This window comes from Diabrotica undecimpunctata, chromosome 4 (genome assembly GCF_040954645.1).
Source record: "Diabrotica undecimpunctata isolate CICGRU chromosome 4, icDiaUnde3, whole genome shotgun sequence".
Lineage (NCBI taxonomy): Eukaryota > Metazoa > Arthropoda > Insecta > Coleoptera > Chrysomelidae > Diabrotica > Diabrotica undecimpunctata.
Window position 1 is genome coordinate 13,718,456 of NC_092806.1, and position 27,610 is coordinate 13,746,065.

Sequence of the window (27,610 nt, forward strand, 5' to 3'; positions counted from 1 at the left end):
GACGGATTGCGAATTCGTTTGCGAGCTTTGTTGTTTTCAACATGAGTTGTAATAGTTTCCATTTTAAAAAAGTAACAAAATAAAAAACAAACAGCTTGGCACCTTGGTTAAAAAGAAACTACGAGAAATTATAACGACAGCGACTCCAGACGACTCCTAGTGGTATGTCACATGGTCACTACGAGGATTCTCATTGGTCAAACAGGACATTGCCGACTTTGATTCTAAACCGTTCATGGAGATTGCCGTGTTTGATTCTTAGGCTAAATTTATATGCTATTTTATAGGCGGATAATGCCGTTTTTGATTCTTATTCTCTTTATTTATGTATAGTGTTTTAAAATACGAACAATTTGATGTAACTAACTCAATTTTGGTAAAAAGTGGAGATTGCCGACTTTGATACTAGGACCCTCAATTATATAATAGGTAAACTGCACAAAACAAGCTTACCATATCAATGGCCCTTAGAGGTTGAGGAATAAATAAAAAACACAAGCTTCTTGTTTTGGAATCTATTATGTATATCTATAAAGGACAATAAATAGTCGTATAAAACATACAGCTTACGAAAACGAAATGGTTCAGTCCACAACCTATAACTACAGATAGATTCTAAATGTCATTACACAGCAATACTGTTATAAAAAAATGTATACAACATACTACTCTTATACGAAATACTACTCTTTATTATAAACATGATCAACAGGGATACATTTTGATGTTACAGGCATTCGAGGATCGGTTCTAATTATTCAGCTAAAGTCACCTGAGTTTTAAAATTTTAAATACTTCGTTAATATTCCCAGATAAAGATTTGTATTTTGAACCGAACGGAAATAATGAAAACGTAAGGATATTATTATTAATTCATCTGTTCAAAGATACTGTAGTGTTCATAACTTTGTCATTTATAGCTATATTAAATTTGCATTCAAATGTCAAGAATGACGAAACACGACAAAGTTCTCATAGTCCAGGCAGGATCTGTTTTCAATTACATTTTCCATAGGAGTCTATTTTTTGCCGAATCACTGCAGGATGTACAAATGCAGTCATTGAATAATTTACACCCTTACATATCTAGTAGCCGATTTTTTGAATTTTTACCTCGTTTAAACGCACATTTTACGTCAAAGTCACGTTATCAGTGGACAGAATAGGTTGATTAAAATTAAAAAACCAAAATAAAATAAATCTACTTTACAAAATGTATCCAAATTTAAAATTATAGAAAGAAGTTTTTGCTGTTCTTCGAGTTTGGCTCTTATTTGTTGCGCGTAATTCAAATGCATTCTAGGCTTTTTGGACGCGTTTAATACCTTTTTATTTTACTTTCAATGCGCGCGAAATTTGGGACAAGCACATCGACATTTAGCAAATCTGTACGACACTGCGATTTTACAGTATTACAATGTAAAAATTAAGGTGTAAACTATTCAGTGACCGCAGCTGTACCTTGTATTAATAATTGCGATATGGGCCAGTCGCAAACCTTGTGATTAATTTTCTTTTTGCGTCCATATTTTCGCATATTAAGGTAAATGTGGGTATAGTTGACAGTGTACCAGTAGTTGACATCATTAGTTTTGTTTTCATTTTAAAACAAATTGGTGTAAGTTACAAAGCTCCAGTCACCAGATGGTTGTAGTCTGTGGTTTCAGTCTACTTATATGTGAAGTTGGCAACATTAGTGTCAACCATTTTGAAATTATGTCACTTATGGTAAAGCATGTTACACAGATTACTATTTTTTGAGGAATTCAAGTAGAAAATAAATAGGTAAGTAAACTTTTTTATATGAATAAACTTATTTTATTTTAGTGGTATTAAATTCTAATAATTTTAATAGTGCGGGAGGTTGTTATTTAACGTGTTCAGCCTTTTGAAAATCTTAGGTGTTAACCTTTGTGGTGTAACTACTAAAGCAAATTTTGACCATTACACCAATACTTGACACTAGTGTCAACTACTGGAGAAGACATACAGATCTAGGCAAGGTAGATATCTGTTCTTTTTAGTTAGTAAATAGCATTTGTGTATTTTTATTATTATTCTGCCATTGTCCGCACCAGCAGTTGACACAACATGTCAACTATTGCAACACAATATGTCAACTATAACATCACGGTTTTTTTGTAGGTAAAAATGCCTCCTGTGAAAGGAAAAATGTTAGCTTATCCTGAAGAAGCTATGACAGCTGCAACAGAGGATGTTCGCCTTGGGATGCCAATAACCTCTGCAGCAAAAAGACATCAGGTTCCCAGAGTAACTCTTCTGTAAAAAGTGAAAGGAAAAACTCCTATTTCTAGAAGAATGGGGCCAAAGACTATTCTGACCTCTGATGAAGAAAACTTGCTTGTACAATGGATATTAGACTAAGCAGAAGCAAAAATTCCAGTAACAAAACGACAGCTGCTGGATAGTGTAGAAATTATAATAAAACGAATGAAAAGAAACACTCCATTTGTTGCTGACCGCCCTGGCCGTGCATGGTATGAAAGTTTTTTGAGAAGACATCCTTGTTTAAAAAGAACGAGTAGCACAAAATTTAACAGCTTCCAGAGCCTTAGTAACTAAGCACGGCCTAATAAATTGGTTTGATGAAATAACAAATTATCTGTCAAACAAAGATCAACTTCAGATACTACAAAATCCTTCACGAGTTTTCAATGCAGATGAGACTGCATTATTTCTGAACCCAAAAGGCGAAAAGTACTGGATCGTAAAGGTGAAAAAAGTGTTTACCAACAGGTTAATGCTGCATGTTCCTGCTATGATTGTATATAAATATAAAAAAATCCCTACAGAGGTTGCCTATAAAGTGCCAAAAGGTTGGTCGATTACAGTCAATAACTAAAATATTAAATGATGAAGATGCTCTTGCTTTCCTGGAAAAGGAAATAGGTGAGGAAAAGTTACTGGTATTAAAAAATTGTCGTGAAGATTGAAATGGTCAAGAACAAGACAAATCTCTATTCTTTAAGTAGAAAAATGTAACCAGTAGATTTCATCTGATTCCAACAGTACAAAATATGGATGAAAATCATATACAAGAAACTTCTACAGCACCAACAACTGAAGATGCAGTAATGGCTTGTTTCAGTTCTAGTAACGGCAGTAGACTTCATGTGATTCCAACAGCACAAAATATAGATGAAAAACATATACTCGAAAATTCCACAGTATCAACAACTGAAGATGCAGTAATGGCTTGTTCCACGCCAATAAAAGCTCCAGAGTACAGGGGGGTAAAATAATCCCATCTCCATTTCAATCGGTCCTGTTTTGGCCTGAAGAGAAACTGAAGAGAGTTGTTGGTCAGATAATCAATATTTCTGATGACGAGAAAGATTCAGATAATGCCGATTATGAGATCTCCTTCCTCAAACATTAGTTTTATTAAAAATGAAAACGTAAGGATATTATATAAAATAAAAGGAAATAGGTGAGGAAAAATTACTGGTATTTAAAAATTGCCATGAAGATTGGAATGGTCAAAAACAAGCAAATCTCTATTCTTTATGTGGAAAAATGTAACCAGTAGATTTCATCTGATTCCAACAGTACAAAATATAGATGAAAATCATATACTCGTAACTTCTACAGTACCAACAACTGAAGATGTAGTAATGTCTTGTTTCAGTTCCAGTAATGGCAGTAGACTTCATGTGATTCCAACAGCACAAAATATAGATGAAAAACATATACTCGAAAATTCTACAGTATCAACAACTGAAGATGCAGTAATGGCTTGTTCCACGCCAATAAAAGCTCCAGTGTACAGGGGGGTAAAATAATCCCATCTCCATTTCAATCGGTCCTGTTTTGGCCTGAAGAGAGTTGTTGGCCAGATAATCAATATTTCTGATGACGAGAAAGATTCGGATAATGCCGATTATGAGATCTCCTTCCTCAAACATTACTTTTATTAAAAATCTTCAAAAAATAATAGAAAAATTACTTAGACAAGCTTCAGATTTTTATTAGTTATTTCTTGTAAAGTGACTACAAGGGTGAAGGACAGAGTAAATACCTCCGCTGATTATATTCTGAAAGTCCAATTAAATTCGTAAGGGTGATCTTTGTCTTGGTGCTATTGACTACGTAATGCAGGTAGTAACAAATTTTAAGACCTTCAGCGCCATTAAATTTTGGTTTCTGAGTCCTGTACCGAATGATACTTTTGTTAGACACATCGAATACTACAACATGGTAAGGTTTGGACAGATTTAACCGAGGGCACTTTTCCATAAGGTTTGTGCGGGGTACTTTCAGCAATTGATCATTTTTACACTGTGATCAATGAATATGGGACTGCCATTTTAAAATATTGCTGCAGAATCGTATAACAATCTATGAACATATTGAGTGATGCAACAGCTTTTAAATGAGGTATTACTTGCTATACGATTCCATTCAAAATAATTTTATATCATAAAAACCATGTACAGGTGTCCTAATTAAGGAACTCAAAGTTTTATGGTTCAGAAAATAGTTTAGGGACGAACGCTAGACACGTCGTGTATATATTACTCATCAATAGGTCAGCGGGCTAATAAGAAAACTTCTTTCTAGCGTGTCCTCGGTTTAAACTCAAGATTAATCATATGTTTCTCAAACGCTGCAGCATACCATCCAAAACGGGCTCTAAACGCTTTGAATTGAAATTTGCTAGTGAATCGAGTCGGCTGGTGGATGAGTAGTACGATGAGAGAGAATACGAAAGGTTCAAGAAAACCGAAATATACATACATGTGTATCTCCGTTTCGTCCACATATATTAAACTGCTTGTTTTCCGCACGTTATAGCAACTAGAGGTAGTGGATTATCTAAATGGCAGTGATTCATGCATGTGCGAAGTACAAATTTACGCTTCGACCGTACAAATTTTAATAATTTTGTATGACCCGACGCCATAGACGTTTAGAAAAACCACAAGCATTCTTAAGATCCATGAAATGCTTTTTTAATATGTTTGCTATATACACTGAAGACGAATGGTACTACAACTTGAGATGATACTATGATCTAGAATTATTCTAGAAACCTACAGATATCCCTGATCGAAAAGAAAAAAACAGATAGGAACACAGACATGGAACTATATAAAATGACATCCCGATGACTGACAGTAATTACAGTGAATTTGTGCAGTGAAAACGTAAATTGTTAACATTAATTTGATCATTTTGTAAGTTTAATTAAATTTAAACTTCTGACTTGCGATTTATTTACCACACAAGCACTCTCCTTGAAATAGTTACAGCGACAAATAATTACAATATGCTATAATAAAGGTAGTAATATTAAAATTAATAAACATAATCTTAAAACATATCTAAATCATTGAGTTTCTTTTCTAAATCATTTAGGTAAGCTGGTATTATTGGATTTTGAATAAATTGAACAATACAGCAAACAAAACAAGCAAAAATTAAAGGTCTGGATCATTCTATAAATATACTGCATCTGAACGTCAACATTCTTACGTCAAAAATTTCTGTTGCAAAAACATTACCAGTTGTAACTCAGTGAAAATGTATCTCCATCGAACATGTACATCTTTTCTATATAATATTTCTTTTTTGCCTTTTTGTTTCTGGTTGCTCTATAGATCATGTGCTTGTGGGAATCTCCTCCATGGCCTCGATTTCGGCCTCTTCCCTCGCTTTGGCTTCCTCCCTGGCTTTCGCTTCCTCTTTGGCTTTCTGAGATGCCTCCTCCACCTTAGCCCTAAGCTCCTCTGCCTCGGCCTGAGCCCTCAACTTCGACGCCTCTTCCATAGCCTTCTGAGCCGCCGCTTCCGCCTCGATCTCTTCAGGTCTCTTGTGCTTTCGAGGCCTGCCACGAGGTCGTTTGATCTTCTCTTTCGGCTCTCCCCCATCGCCGGTGTCATCGTGGTCTGACGTACCGTCGATCTTTTCCCTCGCGCTTCTAAACACCTGCCGGAGAACGAGGCTGTCTTCGTAGATCATGGAATCCTCTTCGTTGTATTGTTGGGCATTTTGGCACAGCAAGACGAAATCTCTTTCCAAATCGTGCATCGTGAAATACTAAAATATTAAAAAAAGTCAACATTATTTGTGAAACAAATTAAATTGTTAATAAAAACTAAAGTGATCTTAATATTCTCCTAAAATGATCATATGTCGAAACACGGCTTCTAAACAATTAACTAATTAATGAATTAGAACCTAAGAGGTCGAAATGATAAGCTTCGTTTATAGTGAAAGTTAAATAACACCCATTAGGCCAATCAAGTTATTACAAAATATGTTTTTTTCGTTACTAGTGTATAGGTTTGACAGTTGAAATGTGAGGTATGAAGTATTACAAAAAGACTCTCATCTAAGGATTCATCAATTTTTTAGTGGAACTATTTTTAAATAAACAAACAAAACGTCAAACTCATTATTTTTATCCTAACTTAAAAACTTTTCTATTGAGATTTGACGTCAACAGATAACTTTTTTAGAAAAAAAAATATACACAAAATAATATATGCTAAACTAAATTCAGTTAATAAATACAAAGTTTATTGCAAAATGCAAGTGCAGGTGTAGTGTCCAAGAAGGAGGGGTTCTGAATTGAGTAGGGGCTCTTCAGTACTTCTTGGAAAACACACTCGGGGGCCGGGGGGGGGGGGGAGTAGTTTTCAACATCAACACGGGGCGTCCCAATGGCTGATAGGGAACGTCCTACAGATATGTGGGATAGATGAGAATAAGCCTTTGCCAAATACTGAATAATCACAGGCGGTAATTATGATTTAACCGGTTGTGATACTGGGAAGTAACCGAATGATTACCGGTAAAAGTAATCCCCCATTTGTTGGTCAACAGCTAAGGGTGGAAGAATTGACATGTGGTAAGGCACTTCATTACCCTGTAGCTGAGAAATTGACTCCAAAGGCAGAAGAGCTAAATTAGCCAACAGCATTGAAATGACACGTTTTTAAGTTTTTCTTCGTAGAAAACGTTTAAATGCTTTTTCTACCCTCACGCTGGTCCGAATGTACTAACAAGCTAGTTTCCAACAACATACGTTCATATCGACCTAGAAGGATGTACGACTCTGGTGCCCCACAGAGCAACCTACTCACTGCACAACCTTTTTTAATTATGTTGTTTTTTTACTCACCTTTCCTTCTTCTACGTTGGCAACGACTTTTTCAATATCAATAGGTTTCTTAATCGTATCGTAATATTCAGGTAACTCCTTCTTTGATGGAAGTTTCATAAATGGTTCGCTCAATACTCTACCATCCCTAAAACAAATAAGTGACAAGATGAAATAAAAACTAACAAAGAGAAATTCACCTCAAAGTAGCTAAACACTCAATAAGGTGTAAACGCTAGTGAAAATTTCTACACCTTGGATTTTTATAGATAAAAACTAAGACAGGGAGCTCAGAATTAAATGATTTACAGTAAAACCTCCATTAACCGAAATAATGGGGGGGAGGCCGTTTCGGATAACAAGAATTTCGGTTAAAAATAACATTGTTTTTTATAATATTCTTGATCAAAGTATTGGTATTAAAAAATACGATGAGTTGATTTCGTAATGTTTTCTAATAAGTAAATCCAAAATAAAGTAATAAAATTAAGGAAAATGAACAAGTTTAACATGCTTTTTTAAAGAAATCTGCTATTTTTTTTTGCGTTTTCGTTCGACAACGATGTTTCTCTCTCCCTCCATCGTTAATTTGCAGAACGTCATGAGTTTGCCTTATTTGATTGTTCGACGAAACGTAAAGCAATCTGAAAAGGACAAAACTTTATGTAATGACAACAAAAATTAAGAATCTAGTCGTGTCCCTAACTAATTAGGCCTACTGTATAAAATTCTTTCCTCTAAAGCATTGAAAATCTCGTCGGCGGTCTTGTGCTGCCTGTTGCCTCTTGGGTCGTCATGTTCGTCATCTGATATGCTCAGGTTGTCTTGATAAAGAACCATATCAATGATGTCCTGATCGATGAATTCACGTTCTGAGTCATCAGCTGCTAACCAGTCACGTATCTCTTTTTAGTTAATTTCGTCATGTCCCGGCAAATTTTTAATGAAAGGTTTAATTTCTTCTGTCGTTTTCTTACCATTTTCTTCTTCAGGATCGTCAATTCAATCAAAATCTTATCAAAAAGTTTGTTCCAGCATTTTTCCAAAGTTGAAGATTTGATCTTGGCCCACGACTCAGCTCACCAATAAAAATGTTTTATTGTTAAAGATTTGAGAATTTCGGGAACACTTTTGGATTAATTCGTCTCCTGTAATAACAGATGTCTTAAGAATGCTTCTCTATAATGTCTCTTGAATGTCTCTATGACTCCCTGGTCTAACGGCTGGATTAAGCTTGTGACATTCGGTGGCAAAAATCTGACAATTGTCACCATTTTGTAGATTTTGAGGGTGAGGGCAACAAGCAACAATGCTTTGATGAGAAGGTTTTTTGATTTTAAAAAGGATTTTACAGTTGAGACGACTTCATTTTCAAACCATTCTAAAAATAAAGTGGTCGACATCCATGAACTTTTTTGGCTTCTATACCTTAAAATGCCTTTTCGGAAATATCTTTTAGAGCTCTTGGTTTTTATGATTTCCCAACACACATAGACATCAATTGGTGAGTGAAATTAACGGAAGTGTTTACGTTTTGCGACAAACATTTACTTTTTATTGACGAAATTATTGAAACTGTCAGCCGTTTCGGTTAAACGATGTTTCGGTTAAAAAGGTTTCGGTTAAGGGAGGTTTTACTGTATTAACAAAAATAGTAAATACCTGTCTTTGTAGTTAACAACAACTTCCATAAGCCTCTTCATCTTTTTCTTCAACTTGATCTCGGCTAGATGCACCTTTCTTCGTTTAATTTGGCTTGCCTCTTCGTCATCATCGCGCTTCTTCCTCTTCCTACCTCTTTTCTTTTTGACAACTTCTTTATCGCCTTCTGGTTCTTCCTCTATTTCGCCGCCCTCTTCGTCAATAGCCTAAAAATTATGATCCAATGAATATCGAGATGTTTTTTTTAATGACGATTTTACCTTAAGCCACTCTTTCTCCGTCAGGCTATCAACATAATCAACTTCTTTTCTTTGCCTACTACCCCTTCCCAAAACAGCATCTGGGTCTTCAAGGCCCCAAGAGTAGATTTCATCGTCCTGCTTCAGAAGCCATTCGGGCAATTCGCTTTCTTGAATAAGTCGCGACTTTCCAGTCTTTTCGTCTGCTTCCTTTCTTTCTTGGTCCATCTTCTGGAAAAGTTGAAACTCGTTTTCCCTGCGGGCCAACATCTGGTTCACTGTTTCGTCGTCGGGAACTTCATTTTCCTTTAAAAAGATTAGTATGTAAACAAAAGTTAAAAAAGGATTAATTTATATTTATATCATACCTCTTCTTCGTCGCTACCGTCATGGTGTAAAATACTCTGCAAAAACTGATGTCTTTCTGAGCCTGTCGACTTCTGATCGAACATACCAGCTTGGATTACTTTCTCGTCCATTATAAGTTTGTATTTAGCTGCAGCTAAGATCCTTTCTTCCACTGAATTCACTGTCATTAGACGTAGGACCCTGACTTCATTTTGCTGACCTATACGATGGGCACGATCTTGAGCTTGCAAATCCTGCAATTAAAAAAGATTTACGTATAATGCCTAGTGCGTACCTCTAGTTTTTTTAATTTTTTTGACACTTAATAGTTTTCACCAAAAGAAAACATTAAAATTTGAGATTTTGCATACATTTTCAACTAACACCATTGCTGTTAAGTAATATCAGATTATAGAAAAAAGCCATAAAAACTAGTGAAATTAGCTCTTGTACATACCTGGTGAGGATTCCAGTCAGAATCAAAGATGATAACAGTATCAGCAGTTTGCAAGTTCAGTCCAAGACCTCCGGCTCTTGTAGACAATAAAAACACAAAGTATTCGCTTTGTTTATCATTGAACTTCTTGAGTAGTTCTGCCCGATCCTCCGATTTTACCATACCATCCAGACGAAGATATTTGTAACCTCTCCAAATGAAGTAGTCTTCCATGATGTTCATCAACGTCGTCATTTGACAGAACAGTAGGACTCTGTGGTCAGTGGCCTTTAGTTTTGGCAATACCCGATCCAGAAGTTCAAATTTACCAGATGATCTGAGAATAAACAAATGATATGATACATGAAGACAATGTGCATTGAATTAATTCTGAACCATTCAGTAGTTTAATTGTACAAGTTTTAAATTTATTAAACAGCCAATCTCATATTGAGTACAAAGGCGGTCCTGGGTTTTGCTCAAAAATTGCAGCACTACTAACGGGATTTTTCCTTTCAAGTCATGTTATAAATGTATGATTACATAACTAGAATTGTTACCTGTATATATCCGGCCCTGATGTGAGTCCCCCAGCCATGCCCATATAATCACAATACTTTTCTTCGATCATCTGGAACATGAAAGGATGATTACACAGCTTTCGCAGCTGCATGATGGTATTCATGATAGCTTTAACTCCACCTCGACCCCTATTACCCTTTTCGGAACCGTCGGTAAGCAAAACTCCTTTGCTCTGCATATGTTGGTACAACACTTTTTGCAAACCGGACATCTCGCATTTGATAATGTATTCAACTTTATCGGGAAGCTGAGACTCTACTTCTTTTTTGAGACGTCTTAAGAGGAAAGGTCGCAGGACTTTGTGAAGACGTCGGATGATAAGGATGGTTTCTTCTTCGTTAAGCTCAACCTAAAAATAAAGTACATTTTGCAATGTGCTACTCAAAATATAGAAAAAAAAATTGAAAAATTTGTTTAGCAAATTCTTTAAATAATTATTTAATTATTTTTTGACACTTCGTCAACAATTACTGAGGAAATTGTCAAGAGAAAAGAAGCAACGATCGTAACTGTATTCAGCTGATTGATGTGTGCGTGTGTGTGTGTGTGTGTGTGTGTGTGTGTGTGTGTGTGTGTGTGTGTGTGTGTGTGTGTGTGCACCGATATTTGTGGTAACGTGTGTGAACATATTCCTGTATTATGGTAACTTCGTAAATTGTGGTAACTTACACACGTTACCACAATTTCATTCCCCAACATTTTCTTTGTTTTAGTAGTATTTACTGTCTAAATAACTTTAAATACTCTTTTTTCTCATGTGCTTTTAATAGATATTGTTTTTAATACATAGGATCGAATAGAGCTTAAATAAAAATTGTATTACGCCAATTCTGCGTATGTTGCCAGAAATCAGGTTGAGGCAGATTGAATTTACACACGTAATTGTGGCATCGTGGGCGTGGTCATAAAGTGGCGCCCTCTGAGATGGCCTTGCGGTGTTGCCCATTTCAGTTGAAATAAAATTATTTTTATTTCGATTTTGGGAATAAAACGTGTAAGTGTGTGAAAGGTGCCACAAAAGTGCAACAATTTTCTTATACGCGATGGCGATGTTGACCAGAAATAATAGAATAATAATTTATGGAAAGATTAAAAGAATACTAACTTTAAAAAAAAAGCGTATTATTTCTCCAAACATTATAGTTAGATTGGGTATCAGATACTAATTAAAATAAAGTTTTCTATATTCAGTGATGTGATGTGGCCATTCGTATTACTTTTCATGCAAATCATGTAAGTTTGACTTATGAAAATTACACTTTAAGAGTTCTGTAGACCCGTATAAAAAAAATATAAAATTGGTCGTCTATTCATCCGTCCGTCTGACTCTGTTACACAAAATGTATTTCGAATCTACGAAACCGATTAAATTGAAATTTGGTGCATATGACCCAGTTGCGAATAGTTATGTGAAAAATAAACTTTTAAGTATAAAGAAAACTGAAATACTATGCCTTAAATTTTAGATCAAATTAAAGGGCCTGTTGTGAGTTATTTAAGTTAAAATTTTTATTAAGTCTAAGACAATTTAAAATTGGAGTTGAAATAGCAGCTGCATGAACTTTCCATTATCAATGAATAAAAGACTTATCACAAGAATTGCTTTCGACCAGCCTGAAGAGAAACTTTTGGAATTATTGTTGGTAGCGTCCTCACTATACATTTTCGGACATATGGAAACTATTTTATTTTTAACTGAAGAATTTTTTTTAAATCTTAGAAAACTATAATTTTAGAGTCAAATGATATAAAATGCTTTTCAAACATCTCCCTCAGTTATTGCAAATAAGAATTTCAAAATGCTAATCTTGGATCTTTTTTTAAATATAATGGGAGATTATATGATACCCTCTTTTTAGAGGTTTGTACAATAACTTAAAACACAAATCAAAGCGTTGCCACAAAAATGACGGCTGTCAAATTTGAGCGTTTTTATACAATATGCCGTTTTTTAACTCAACAACCAATTATCAAAACACTATAGCATTTATTGATTACTTTCTGATCTGATGGAGATTAGTATCAAATGATATTTTGAAATTCAAAAACAAAAATCAGGCTGTGTATGCCAGACAAAAAGGTGTGGGTTCGAGTCCCATTGTAGGCCGGATTTTTCTTCCCCAATTTTCTAATATGATTTGATAACGCTATAGTAATTTTATCAATCTTTTTCTCTCAGAAGAACCTATTCAATTATGTAATAAAGTATGGAACATTCCATTTAAAAACAATGCTCAGGATCTGTCAATGTTCGTCAAGAAACAATTTTTCGACGTTCGAAATCGACGTTTAAAGAAAAAATGATAATAGCATACAATCAATAAATAAAAAAATAAATCGTTATCGTGTTATGAAGCAATTTAAACAAAAATTATTAACTTCGACTGCTTCTAGATCGTCTTTTTAAAAGTAGCGATTTTATGTTCAGTAGACCTTATAAAATGTCAATAACTCTGGTTAAAATTTAAAGTGAAAAAATCTTTTTTACAATGTCACCATCTTCTACTTACAACTGAAATAAAAAAGTGTTATGTTATGTTTTTACTAAACTCTGACAACTTTGAGAATTTTCCACCTCTAAACCAATCTTATTCGGAAAAGTTCCCACAAACTTAATATTCGAACCAGCGAAATTAAAAAAATATATTTTTGAAATACCACAGTGTTCTGCTAGATTTTTATGAATTTATTGCCACCCTAGTAATTTTTCACTTCTCAACTACCCCTTACGGGAAGTCAATAATTCTGTTGGGATAATATTAAAGTGAAAAAATCTTCTGTTGCAATTTCACCGTCTTCCACTTATAACTGAAATGAAAAAGTGTTTTAAGTTTTTACTAAACCTTGACCACCCTGATAATTGTCCACCCCTAAATCAATCTTATTTGGAAACGTTTCCGCTAGCTTAATATTCGAGGCAGTGAATTAAAAAAGAAAATTTTGAAATATCACAGTATTCTGCTAGGTTTTTACGAATTTATTAGTACTTTAGTAATTTTTTCTCCCAAGACTAACCCTAGTGAGGAGTCAATAATTCTGGTAGGTTAAAATTAAAGGTGTAGAATTTTTTTGTAATTATACTGCACTTTATTCAAAATAAGAAACTGATCTGTTTTTAGTAAATGTTAACCAACTACACGTTTTTACTAAATGTTAACCAACCACACCAATTCTATCAGTCACACATTTACTATATTTTTTGTGTTTTACTATATTTTTAACAGACTAGTCATTTTTTTCTCGACTACTTAAATTAAAAAGCATTCTCAAATGTTACTCGGTGCTAAATAATATATACTTTTTAAATGTTTAAATATATTGAATATTTTAAATATAGAATAGTCTAAATATTGAAAATATGAAAATACTTTGTTACAAAAATTATAAATTTTAACTGTTTTAAAAAAGTTACTCGGATTCGGGTCGTGAGTACCCTTTTATGAATATAAAATAACTGAAATCAAGTTGAGTTTTAGTAAATACAATGGAATTGTTATATTTAACATAATACTTAGCAGGTAAGAAATATTCAAATTCCAATAATTTTATTACATCCATTACTTTAATTAGCTAATTCTAAAGGCGGATCGAGACACCTTGCACACCTATTGTTAAAAGATACCGGATAGGTACCTGAAAATTTGGAAAAAAGCTTAAATATTTTATTATTATTTAAATAATAAGGGTATTAAATATACTGTTTAGGTTAGTTGTATAACATAAAGAGTTTATATTACTTGGAAAACATTTTAGCAGATAAATATTTTAAGAATATTCAAATAAGACGGAAATTACAAGTTGGACAGAACAGCTAGTTTAGATTATTTGAGTAGTAAAATAGATTTATATTAGCTGCATTTCAAAAATTTAAATATATTTATATTATTTAATTTTATGTCGATATTATATTTATTGTCAGTTGGATATAGGTAAAAATTAACAGAGTATTGGGGTATTAATGGGTTAGTTAAGGGGTGAAAAATTACTAGGGTGGTAATAAATTCACAAAAACCTATCAGAACATGATGGTATTTTAAAACTATTTTTTTAAATTTCGCTGTCTCGAATATTAAGCTAGTAAGAACTTTACTAAATAAGATTGATTTAGGGGGGAAAATGATTAGTATGGTCAAAGTTTAGTAAAAACTTAACAGCAGAACACTACTGTTTTATTTCAGTTATAAGTACAGGGCGGTGAAATTTTAAAGAATATTTTTTCTCCTTAAATTTTAACGTAACAGAATTATTGACTTCCGATAAGAGTAAATTGAGGGGTGAATAATTACTAGGGTGGTAATGAATTTGTAAAATCCTAGCAGAACACTGTGGCATTTCAAAAATATTTTTTTTTTCAATTCCACTGGCTCGGATATTAAGCTAGCAGTAACGTTTTCAAATAAGATTGGTTTATCATCATTCCGTCTTTACCACCTTACGTGGGTCCTAGCCTTCTCAAGAATTTCTCTCCAGTCGTCCCCAACCCTCGCCTTTCTTTCTCCGCCAAGCACGTATTCCCATATTTTTCATGTCTTTATCGATGTTATCAAGGAACCTTGTTCTAGGTCTTCCTCTTCTTCTCTGACCAATGGGTCTATCAAGGAGCGTTTTCTAGCTGGGTCATTTTGTTCCATCCGCATTACATGCCCTATTCACCTCAGACGTTCCAAGATTAGTTTAGGGGAGCAGAACAGAACACTTTTTATTTTATTTAAAAGTAATAATTTATAAATGGGTGAAAAAATATGGCATAGGCAAAAATATATTTTTTTAAATTCTGCCAGTTTGAACCGTATGCCAGGAGAATCGCTCCCCTTAAGGGTGTTTCGGTGGTGAAAAATTATGATGGTAGTAATTAATTAGTGAAAAATGTGTGAAAAAAAATGTCATAGACAAAAAGTTTTTTGTTTGAATCCTGCTAGCTTGAACTTTAAGGCAGCAGAATTACTCCACTTAAGGGTGGTTTGGTGGTCAAAAATTAGTGAAAAATCGGTGAAAAAATATTGCAAAGGTTAAATCGGATTTAGCTTGTGTCCTATAAAAAATGCTGAAGCACGTCGAATATAAAAAATATGCGCTTTTTAAATATACTGGACAAGGTGACTCAGGCAAGCCTACCATAGTCTAAAAGCTTTACTTTTAATAGAACTTCCTGTATATTTTACTATTCTTAAAAGCTCCTTAATAACCCGATCTCAACCAACTATGTCATGTAGAGTCTATTATGAGTATTAAAGGGTAGTTAATATGTTGAAATTAAACAGTGTGGAAACCACTTATGGAATAAAATTGTTTGTGTCCTTGAATCTTCTGCCCTTATGAATCATCTTGTACATTTAAATTCATGTTTAAAGAGCACATTTGAATTTAAAAGTAACAGGTGAGGCGTTTTTTTATAATTTTCTAAAATAAGGACGCAAACAATTGTATTCCATGAGTAGTTTACACACTGTATAATTTTAAAATTCCACCCTGTATTATTCATAATACATTATATAGTTTGTCGAGATCAGGTTATTAAGCAACTTTTAAAAATAAAAACTATACAGGGAAGTCTATTAAAAATAAAACTTATGCAGTATGCTAGGCATGCGTGAATTACCCTGTACATTTAAATTTTTCCTTAAAAGGCACATATTTATATGTATTAAAAGTCGGCGGGTGTCATCGTTTTTTATATATTTTTTTTAAAGGACAGAAATAACTCTATTCTATTATATAGGGGGATCCACATATATTATATTATATTATATTATATATAATAGTAATAATAATAATAAATTGCCTTTATTTAGTCTGTAAAAATTTACAAACACGAGATACATGAGGCGAAGTCTAGCTAGAGCTACTCCACTTAACCTCAAGTTTACAAAGTCAGTTTGAAATAAGTAGAACATGAAAAAAAAAATGATTTATAAATTGACATAAATGATAATATAATATTGAAATGATAGAAATAGTCATGTGGCTACTAGAAAAATAAGATAAGGAAAATAATTTGTGATGTTATGTGATAAATGATATGAATGATAAATAAAAACAAAAAAAAATTCTAATGGTAACAATAACGACAACAATATACTATATAATAATAATAACGTTACTGCGATTGTAGGTAAAAATTTCTTATAATGCCGCTTCATGAAATCAAGAGATTTACTTCTTAAATTTTTTGTTAAACTATTAAACACTAAAACAGCGTTGAAAGTAAACGATCGCTGGAAAATAGCTAGTCTATATCTTGGCAGCATAAGACTATGAAGATATTTCAGATCCCGATTATGAGCGTCTCCACGAAATACTAATTTGTTCTTTAAATAAATAGGATTTGACGACGAAATAATTCGATATATCAATGAGGCGAGGTGATATTTGTATAAATTATCTATGGTTAACCATTGAAGTTCTTTTATTTTGCATGATATACGATCATATTTTCTTATGCCAAAGACAAATCTGCAACAATAATTTTTAATTTTTTGCAACTTTAATTTTGTAACCTGATTTAAGCAAGGGTAAAATACCAAGAGCCCATAATTAAGAATTGACATTACGATAGTTGCACAAAATAACTTACGCAATTTAAAGTTTAAAATGCCTGTACTTCTATACAGTTGACGCATAACTAAATAGCATTTTTTTACTAAAAGGGTGACATGCTCTTGAAAACGTAGCGTACAGTCATATATGACTCCTAAGTTTTTACAACTATTAACATTTTTTAGAGGTTCATTTTTTATAATTAGTTTTAAGTTATCCTGAACAGTGTTAGGTCCAAAAGAGAAATACAGTTGTGCGTCATCTAAAAAAGAGTGCAATTTCAGATTATTTAAAGATTTATACAGATCGGAAATATATATTTAAAAAAGAAGAGGACCAAGAACCGAACCTTGAGGCACCTCTAAATTGACAGATGCAAATTCTGATGAATTATTATCGATTATGACTTTTAATAACGATTTACCAAATAAAATTTGAAAAACTGTAAGGAGGTATCATTAAATCCAAAATATTTCAATTTAGCACACAGAAGAGCGTGATCAATAGTGTCGAAGGCTTTAGAAAAATCAAGCACGATGACTGAGGTTGCTTTTCCTGCATCAAATGATCGAAGTATATTATCTGTTAAGTCAAGAAGCAGGGTCGTTGTACTAAACTCTTTTCTAAATCCTGATTGTATATACGTAACTACATTATTTCTAAAAATATAATCGTATATCTGTTTATAGATAACCTTTTCTAAAATTTTTGACAGTCCCGGCAAAATGCTTATTTTGGGCGAAGATCATTAAGTGATTCAGGTTTATTTGATTTGGGCAGTGGTTTTACCAAAGCGTATTTCCAAGTGTCCGCAAAATAACCTACCTCCAAAGAACAATTTATAATGTGCGTAATATAAGGAGCAGTAATAGAAAGGGAGAGTTGTAGCATCTTTGCAGAAATATTATCACATCCATATCCAACAGCTTCCGAATTTAACTTCATCAATAGTGGCTATTTTAAATGAGAAAACAATATCTGGGTTGAAAATATTTGACTGATACCATTGGGTTGTCTCAGGACAACAATTTACAGGGCTAAAGACAGATGTAAAATAATTATTTATAGATATAAGATCTTTAAGCTCCCGAGGGATCTCTATAACTGGTTTATTTACAATTTTGAATAACCTCATAGCTTTCCAAAGATCTTTTTTAATCAAAGAAGCAGACCGATAATTTAAGTAACCATTCTTCTCCAGACGGACTGCGTTAGTAACTGCATTTCGAAGATCTTTATAGTAACTATAGTCGAAGACGTTTTTAGTTTTCTTATATTTAATTCTAAAATATTATAACACTATCGTACACTAAATAAAAAAATGTAATGTAACCAACAGAGTATCCGTATCACAGAAAAGGTAAAGCAACAACTTATTCCTATAACAAATATGGCAACATGGCTTTCAAACACACTGTATATACAGCAATACTTATGGAACCCCCAAACACAGAAAATGTGTTACGGATATATTTGTGGCATCTTTTGCACACAGTTTCTGATGACAAAATAATTGTGGAATCCGGTGCCACAATTATATTCGTCGATAATATTAGAACCATGGAGTGTATCAAAGCAATTCCTATCCATAAACACTCTGCACGACGGGTGCCAGTATCATGGTATGTTTACACCGATTTGCCACAATTGAGGATATAGTATGTGATGCCACAAATATTGCGAAACGTGTATGTGTGTGTGTGTGTGTGTGTGTATGTGTTAGACTTATATTACTCGTTAATATACCATCTTGAAGAAGCTTTTAAATCAATTATATAATGAATAAATTACTGCCTCAGTAGCATAGTTGACAAAGCGATATCCTACTAAACGTTCACTCAGTCAGTTAAGGATTCGAGTAACCTGAAGTAAAACAGTTTTTCTATTTAATAAAGAATAAATCTCATGCTCATTGGTACTTGTCCAAAATGGCGCAGTCGTTCGGCTATAATAAGCGCTATTTTGAAAAAAAAAAACAACGATGCGACATTACACAGTAACAAAGCATTTAATCAATACATACACTACACAAAACACAAAAGATATACATAACTCTGAATAAGTCTTAGTGTAGAAAGGTTGCTATAATATATCCATATCATCAATTTAAGGTACTTAGTTTTTTTAATTAATTAGGGTAATTAGAATTTAACTATCCTACCTTTTCTCCCGTGGTTGCGAAAGGGGCGTTGAACCATTGCTCGAAAGTGGAGCAACTCTTGAAAATCGACGGAAGTAAGAAGTTAAGCAACGCCCACAATTCCGGTAGTTTGTTTTGTAGAGGAGTACCGGTTAACAGAAGGCGGAAAGGAGCTGCGTAGTGAGTGTTCAAAGTTTGGGTCAACTTACAATGGTGGTTCTTCATTCTGTGACCCTCGTCGACGATCATATACTTAAACGGTACCTAAAACGAGGTTGATTTTAAAAACATAATAATTACAATAAATGTACAACTGAGGGGAACTTTACTTGATGTAAATCGTTTATTATACAGTGTGAACCATTTATATCGGAAACACCATTGTAAACCATTAGTTATTTGCTATATATAGTCATATATGTATACATAACAAGTGTCAAATTTATATATATATATATATATATATATATATATATATATATATATATATATATATATATATATATATATCCTCAAAAATAGTTTTATGGTTTAAATATTCTAAATATGATTCATTTAAAGATTTTCTTTGCATTTTATCCGCTTTTTAATTATTACAATATAAAGTATATAAGAAGTCGAAACCTTGGTTGAATGAATTGAATGGAAACTTCGAAACCTTTGAAAAAATTGATTGTATTAGGTCACTATTTTTGTATTTAAATTTAAAATGTGCAATAACTTACTTTTGAAAGAATGCTCTTATCTTTAATGATATATTCATAAGTAGTAAGAAGAACATTGAATTTTGCTGACTTCATCTGACCCTGAATCAATTTCCTGTGACCAGGTGAGCCTTTATAGGAAACTACCACGACAGAAGGAGCCCATTTTTCGAACTCCAACATCCAATTAGAAATAGTTCTAAAATTAAACAGATTTAGAGCTAAATTACAAGCGCGGTTATTAAAATTACTCACGATAAAGGTACAATGATCAAAAATGGTCCATTTAACTTCTTTTTCTCCATCAAGTAGGTGATCAAGCCAATGGTTTGAATAGTCTTACCCAGTCCCATCTCGTCTGCTAGGATACCGTTAAGATTGTTGTTATACAATGATACCATCCATTCCAACCCTTTGACTTGGTACTCTTTCAGTTCACCGTTAACCATAATGGAGGCTTGTTCTGTTACTGACTCGCTTACTGTATGTGCAATACCGTAGTAGGTCTGTTCCTCTGTGGCATTCTTGTGATATTCGTCATCCTCAACCTGAAAATTTTTATATTTGATTGAGGTTAAGTTAAAGTAAATATTGCAAAAATGTGCTCTACAGAAAATGTTGTGTTTATTGTAAAAAAAAAAGTTGTAGATTTGTAATTTGCATAAGAAATTACTACCACAATAGTTGTGCTAGGAAATCTAACACAATGAAAGGAAGTACAGTCAAATGTGGTCAATGTGTAAAAAGTGAGGTTAAGTCAGCAGAAATTGAAATTTCGACATCGAGTTTCAAAAATCTTTTCAATTAAAGAATCTATGTCTTTCTTAAATAGTAAATTTGACTCTCTCATGTTGGAAAACTAAAGTGCACTACAAAAACTGTGAGATATGAAGAAAGAAAATATTCAATTAAAACCAAAGTCATACAGCTCTGGAGATTCATGAAACCCAAATTAAAAATGAAGATCCTAAAGAAGTTCTAATGGAAATTGCTAATGATATTTTATCATTTAATTTGACTAGTCAGGTTGTGTCAAGACTGTTATAACCAGGAAACAAAAATGGATCATGTTATGGATCAATCTAATCAATTAAATCAATACTTTGCACATGTAGGATTCCTGCGATACCTATTCGATGCCGGCCAGGAGCAGGTTTTGAACAGCCAAGCAAATTCGACCCTTTGATGTAAATCTTTATAATGTTTTTATATAGATATTTAAATCCTGTTTTTGTTATTAGAGTTGTTGGTCTGTAAATTGATTTTAAGAAGCAATTGTAAAAATAGTAAATTGTTTTACCTTAGCTTTCTGAATGATTTCTGTAGCGTCAATTTGATTACTTTCTTCATAATCGTCCATTCTATATTCGTCGTTTTCGTCCTCGTCTTCTGTATCAATCATCTCCCAACCAGGATGAGTCTGTAACCATTCAGGAAGTTCCTGGACAGTCGGGGCGTTTTCTCCGCTAACCTTATTCCCAGTAGCCATTTCGATAACTGTGACTTTCCTGTCGGGCTGCTGCATCTTGTCTTGTCTTCTCTTCCGCCGTTCTTCTTCCCGCTTTTTGTTGCTTTGTTCAACTTTATGCATTTTCACCATCTCTGTTAAATTACTTATATATTCATCTGTTTGGGAAAGCAAGAACGCTAGACGTTTGTCTTTCTTTTGATCGATCAACTGTCTATAACCTTCTTCGTCTTCCGCCATCAATCTAAAAAAAAAGTTCAATATTACTGTCTGTAAATTACCTAGAAAATGTTTACTTACTTCTTCATACGTTCCTTTTCTCTTCTCTCCTGTTCCTTCTTTTGCTCTCTCTCGGCATTAGCGTGATACGTAAGAATAGCTTTATTAAGTTTAGACAGTTTTGCTTGGTTCTGCCTGTGGAATTCTTTGAATTCTTTAGCGTGTGACAACACATTGTTTAAGAATTCTTGGTTTTTCTGGCGTTTCTTTCTCTCCGCTTCCAGTTTTTGTTGTTTTTCAAGTTTTTCCGTTGCCCTCGCTTCTCGAAGACCTTGACGTTTGGTTCGCTTAAATGCTTTTACATTTACTGCCGTTTCTAATGTTGTGTCTCTTCGAATGCAGCTCAAAACCTATAAATATAGAAAAATAAGTTAATTTAGACTACAGTACCTGTCCAAATTATTAGGCCAAGAATTAAAAATTTGCATTTTTTAAAATTATTAATTTTTATCAACAGGAATGTTATTATTTTTTCGCATAGCAACATTTAATATAGTAAGGTAACATTATTGTACTATTTTAACGTTGGCAACACCGCCTTATCCGCCATTTCTAGACAGCATTGCGTCCTGTCAACTAGTGTGCATTTTATAACCTCAAATACTGTCTGTGAACATTTGAATTCTAAACGGTTTTGACCTGAAATTTTATTGCAGAGGTGAGTGATTTATCCTTTTTTATTATTATTATTTAGATTATAAACATATATGCAGTGAAGTTATTGGTATAATTAAGGGTATTATACATTTTTAGATGGGGAAAAACGCTGATCTGTCACCAAAACGAGTTTCCTGGAGAAGAGGAACCCATGTTTATGCACTATGGTGTTCCTTGCCACAAGGCTAAGAGTATTTCAACATCACTTGATACAGACACTTGATAGACAATCAACGTGCCTAATGTTAACGCTGTTGAGAATGGGTGGGAACTAGTGAAAAGGGAGATTGCGAAAAAAAAACATTTCTAATAAAAGGGAGTTACTTGGACCACTCATATATGAGTGGAATCATAATCCTAACCTCCAGGAAACTATTCAAGCTGTATCGAGAGCATGCCTCAACGTGTTCCAGCTCTTTTAACAGCCAAAGGCGGACATACAAAATATTAAATTTATGCCTACTTTGTAGCAATTATACTTTTTTAATAAATAAAAGTTTTTTGTTAACTTTTTTAGTACCTCCAGTTTCATTACCTAAGAGTTAATATTCACAAAAAAGAACAAAACAGTAATTTTTTTCAAATATGTATATTCATAATCATGAGAGAAATAACTTCATATAGTAAATTTTTCCTTGCTTGGCCTAATAATTTGGCCAGGTACTATAAATGTATATTTACTGCGACCCTTTGTAACGACAATTGAGCAATGGATGACTTTAATATTTAAAACGACCACAAACTATACAAATATCTCAGCTATAGACACCAAAACAATTGCCTATTTAATAAAATACATACCTCACTACGAAGTTGTCTCTGGAGATTTAGACACCTCAAAGCTCTGAGTTCTATTTGTGCTCGAATACGTAGTGTCTCAGACATATCAGTAGGCAGATTGCTGACTTGTTCGATCCTTGCTGCTATACGAGCTGCTACCCTGTTTTCCCGTTCTTGTAGTAGAACAACAGGGTCTATAGAAGATGGTTTAGATAGCGTAGTAACTCTTGGTTCTCTGTTGACAAGTTGAGCCTCAATTGGTTTTACCGGTTTTTGTGGTGTTCTAGGAGCTAAACGAATAATAAATAGTAATAAAGAAGAGGTAAAATTTAAATAAAAAAAATTACATCAATTACAAATATGACATTCTTTACAGACATATACTGCTTTACATGCATATATCTTTCTTTTCATTGATCAGAAGATGCAAAAACATCACAGAACAGTAGCACAGTTCACACGTATTTTTAACCAATTGTGGTTAATTTCCATTAAAGATAGTAACTAATAATAGTTGATGTATTAAATGATAAAAAGTAGAAAGTTTATTTCAAATTTTGAGATCCGTCACACGAACTATAATAGAGAATTCTACCAAAATAGTTCCTGCAGTCTGTGAACATTAACATAGTTGAGATGTTGAGATGCGCAGCATGGTACAAAATTCTATGAAAATATTTCCTGCAGTTTGTGAACATTAACACAGAGTGTAATGTCAGAAAAGTATAATGCTATTTTCAAATATCTGGCTCAGGTAAAAACAGCAAAGAAAAACAATGTGTTGTTTGAAAGGCAGAAACGATGTGCTTACAAGTTTAAAATATTCAAGACAGTACACTATGAGAAGCTTGGGCCAGACAGTCAAAGTCCAATTTTGATGTCAACAGTATGTTAAAAAGTAGAATATTAATTACAAATGTCGAGATCCGCCGCAGCCTATAGTATAAATTCTGCTAAAATATTTCCTGCAGTCTGTGAACATTAACACAGAGTTTAATTTTAAAAAAGTAAAATGTATCTTTTAAATATCAATATGCGCCGAGATTCATGGTACAGAATTTTACTAAAATATTTCCTACAGTAACACAAAGTGCAATGTTTATAAAGTAGAATGTTACTTTGAAATGTCGGGGACCGCCGCGATCTATAGTATATAATTCTACTAAAATATGTCCTACTATGTATTTATAGTATCAAATTCTACTAAAATGTTTTCTGCAGTTTATGATCATTAACACAGAGTGCAATGCTAGAAAAGTAGAATGTTACTTTCAAATGTCAGACTCAGGCAAAAACAACAAAGAAAAAACAATGTTAGACGGAAATGATGAGCTTACAAGTTTAAAATATTTGAGACAGTACACTATAGAGAGCTTGGGCCAGACAGTCAAAGTAAAATTCTGATCTCACCAGCACAATCAGACCATGTCCACTGATTTGTTAACAGATATATAAATAGAACTGAGTAAAGAGAGCAGTGAGCAAATCATAAGAAATAAAATGTTAAGTAGCTAGCTACATAATATATTTCTCTGTTAAATGTTGATCTTGTCTGTTCTATTTGAGATCTAACATCTAAATCAAGATCTATGTCTGAAATTAGCCAGGAATCCAGAAAGCCTTATCCATCCAGATCAAAAATATATCATCATCATCATCATTCTGGCTTTACAGTTGAACTGACGTTTTGAAATCTCATTTCAAATAAATTACCTCTGTAATTAATAGGAAGCTTCCACACAGTCATATGTGGTTTCATCTCAATATACCCTTTAGGTATATTCTTCAGGAACAGGGAAGCTGTTGGTCATGGTAACTCAAGTGATTAACTCACTCTGAGGAAAAAGTCAAATACTCATTTTTCAGACTTGAACTGTGATTGTGATTTTAAACTCTGAATGAAGGTTATTTGTCAAAAGAGGGATATTTTGGACACAAAGACAAATTGTTCTTTAAAATGGTATTAAATTAATAAAGAACCTTAGACTCATTGATGAATGGATTAAAGTGTGTCTAAAATTAGTTGTGCTATAAATAACTATGATTTTTATAACTAGGTAATCAAGATCATGCAGTACAATACAGTTTAAATGTAGTTGTAGAAATAAGCTAAAGAGTTCTTACCTATAGCAGCAGCAGAACTTGTGGAAGGTCCTGGATCGCACCCATTAGCTACTTCTTGAGGTTGGGGGGAAGGTACAATATGTGGACCCTTTTCAGGTGTTTTTCCATGCAAACCTAATACTAAATTGTTTGGAACTGGTTGATTTCTTGCCAAGCACCTAAATTAAATGCATATACAAAATAAATATACAATTTACGAATGTACAGAACAGTATAAATTGGTAAGTTTATATGTTTATATATGTACCACATAAAAAATACTTCAAGAAGTTTGTTCAGATTGTGAAATAAAATTTTAGATTTGATTAAATGATTTTCTCTTGTAACTAACTTATGATTACATACCTGTAAGCCATTATTTGGTTTCTTAATTGTTTGATTTGGTTGTTTGAGAAGGGAGAACCATTTTCTTCTGTCCCAGGAATGCTAGCTCTTAATGCAAGTAACTGTGCATATCTAGGATCAGATTGCAAGCCCTTCTCTTCCATAGTTTCAATGGCCTTTTGTAGAGAAGCCAAATGGTTTGGATTTGATTGGTTATTGATGCCTTCTTTTACATCTAAAAAATTAGGATGAGTACAATAGATTTTGCACTATTTTTTTCAAGTAAAAATCAATACTTATTTAAAATAGGCTAAAAAAATCAGAGGTAGATTAATGTTAATATATAAAAGTATACAAAGATGGAGTATGGTGTATTAATCTACACACATGATATATAAAGAGGGGCTAACTTCAACAGAATTACGGTAAACTGGAAAATGCTAATGAAGGGGTTTGAAATCAAACATAAAGAACTTTTAAGGAATACAAAACAAAGAATATATTTAACAGGTTATTTAATCAAACTATTTGGGAATACAACTGTATCAGTCACAAGAAAACAAACTTATGTCAGTCTTTCAAATTTCAAAGAGGAATTAGTGGATTTATGCTCAACAGTGTCAGAGAATTCATATTTTAGAATATTGCAAGTTTTTCGAAATTTCACTGGATAGCAAAAAAATCAAACATATTCACCAAAAATATAACTTTATTTGTGATACTTTAAATTCAAACATGAAATTTTGTTAAATAAATTTAAATTGAAGTTAGAAATATACTAATAAAAGTACTTAAAAAAATATAATATTGTATCGATATGGATAATATAGTATTGTGTAAGTTGTAAAATTAAGCATGAAAGTAGTGTAAAATAAAAAAGGAATGACATGACCTAAATATAGGATAGGAACTTGTAATGCAGGTGATTTATAAATTGCTTTCAGTTACGTTCAAAGAAAATAAAACAAGATTTAACAGGGTTACCAAAAATTCCTAACTGATGGAGAAAGATTGCAGCAGCAAAAAAAGATCAAATATGAAGCAAAAGATGATTTCTTCACAGTATTTTAGTTACAAAAAACATGGACCCTATTTCACAATGCAACCAAATAGTCCTACTTATGTATTATGGTAGTTATATACCCCGCATTTTACTTTCAATACAAAAAAAAATGTTTAATTTCACTTACCTTGAGGAGCATTTGCTGGTGCAACTGTCATCTCTTTAAATTTTGACTGAATGTTTTGTTGTGAGTTGTTAGGTAGGGCTTTGCCACCAATAGCAGTGAAAGTTTTGGGTAATAATGAAGCACTTGCCATTTTCAATGTTTAATTATCTCACACCTAAAATTTATTTCAAATAATTAATATGTACAAAAAGAAACAAACCTGTATTATTAAAGATTAGGTCTCTGTTTAAATACTTTTCAATAAGCTTCACTTGTTAAAATGTTCTATGTTCTATTGATTAGGATAACCTGAAGTTATTAATTAAAATGTTATATAGGCAAATCAATCCAAGAGTTCAACTAGCTGATAGCTAGAGATTTGTAAAAATGATCCTGGAAGATAATAGTAAAATAAACTATTACTTAAATACACAATATAATTAATAAACCTGGAAAAGTAGGGATACAATAATCAGAACGTTTAAAGGAGAAGGGAATACAAAAAAAACATAAAAATATACCTTATAAAACCAGGTAATGATTCTATAAAATTGGGAAAAGTGTGAGTAATAAGGAAAAAACACAAAAATAGGATAGTAATACGAAGTATAGTGAAATGAATACCTCAAACCAGCATCTTGTACAGTAACAAGGCTTAAAATTAACATGAACAATAAGTACAGGCTCTTAACTTATTCATAACACTTGTATGGTTGTATTACAATGTTTGAGTAACAGCATATTTGAATTAATCTCGTATTGCACAAATCACTAAACAAGTCATACCCTTTATTGTAATTCCAGATTAAGTAGATGGATACGAGGAGACGTATCCTACATTTTATAATACATGAATTTGTTTTAAATGCAAATGAAACCTTTAAAATGCTTCTAGAAATTCGCCTCTTCCGTCGTATCAAAACACAACCTTAAACATATTGACATTGACAGATGACAGTTTAAAAGTTTAGAATCTGTCAAATATAATTCAATATCAGTATCTGGAAATTACAATGTATTGGTCTTTTTCTCAAA

General features: G+C 32.9%; 1 protein-coding gene across 1 annotated transcript; it reads right to left on the bottom strand.

The window, feature by feature from the left end:
- Nucleotides 1-499: 499 nt before the first annotated feature.
- LOC140439199 (ATP-dependent helicase brm-like) lies at nucleotides 500-27,513 on the bottom strand. The gene is made up of 17 exons (XM_072528950.1): nucleotides 27,362-27,513; nucleotides 26,597-26,750; nucleotides 25,428-25,641; nucleotides 25,083-25,240; nucleotides 22,980-23,248; nucleotides 21,543-21,871; nucleotides 21,075-21,486; nucleotides 20,030-20,322; nucleotides 19,796-19,973; nucleotides 19,092-19,334; nucleotides 10,372-10,742; nucleotides 9,833-10,148; nucleotides 9,396-9,629; nucleotides 9,049-9,333; nucleotides 8,789-8,994; nucleotides 7,148-7,274; nucleotides 500-6,060 (listed from the first exon to the last, which is right to left on the bottom strand). Exons 2-17 carry the CDS (start codon nucleotides 26,724-26,726, stop codon nucleotides 5,623-5,625), a joined length of 4,203 nt encoding a protein of 1,400 aa, XP_072385051.1. The 5' UTR covers nucleotides 26,727-26,750; nucleotides 27,362-27,513; the 3' UTR covers nucleotides 500-5,622.
- Between the last annotated feature and the right edge of the window lie 97 nt (nucleotides 27,514-27,610).

What these genes read in the sequence shown, in the direction of transcription:
- LOC140439199 (XM_072528950.1), bottom strand. Translation starts at nt 26,726, where the DNA reads ATGGCAAGTGCTTCATTATTACCCAAAACTTTCACTGCTATTGGTGGC. An exon ending in AAGTTCTGCTGCTGCTATAG is followed by an intron (nt 23,249 to 25,082) that starts GTAAGAACTCTT and finishes TTATTCGTTTAG; the next exon opens with CTCCTAGAACACCACAAAAA. An exon ending in TCAGGGCCGGATATATACAG is followed by an intron (nt 10,149 to 10,371) that starts GTAACAATTCTA and finishes GTTTATTCTCAG; the next exon opens with ATCATCTGGTAAATTTGAAC.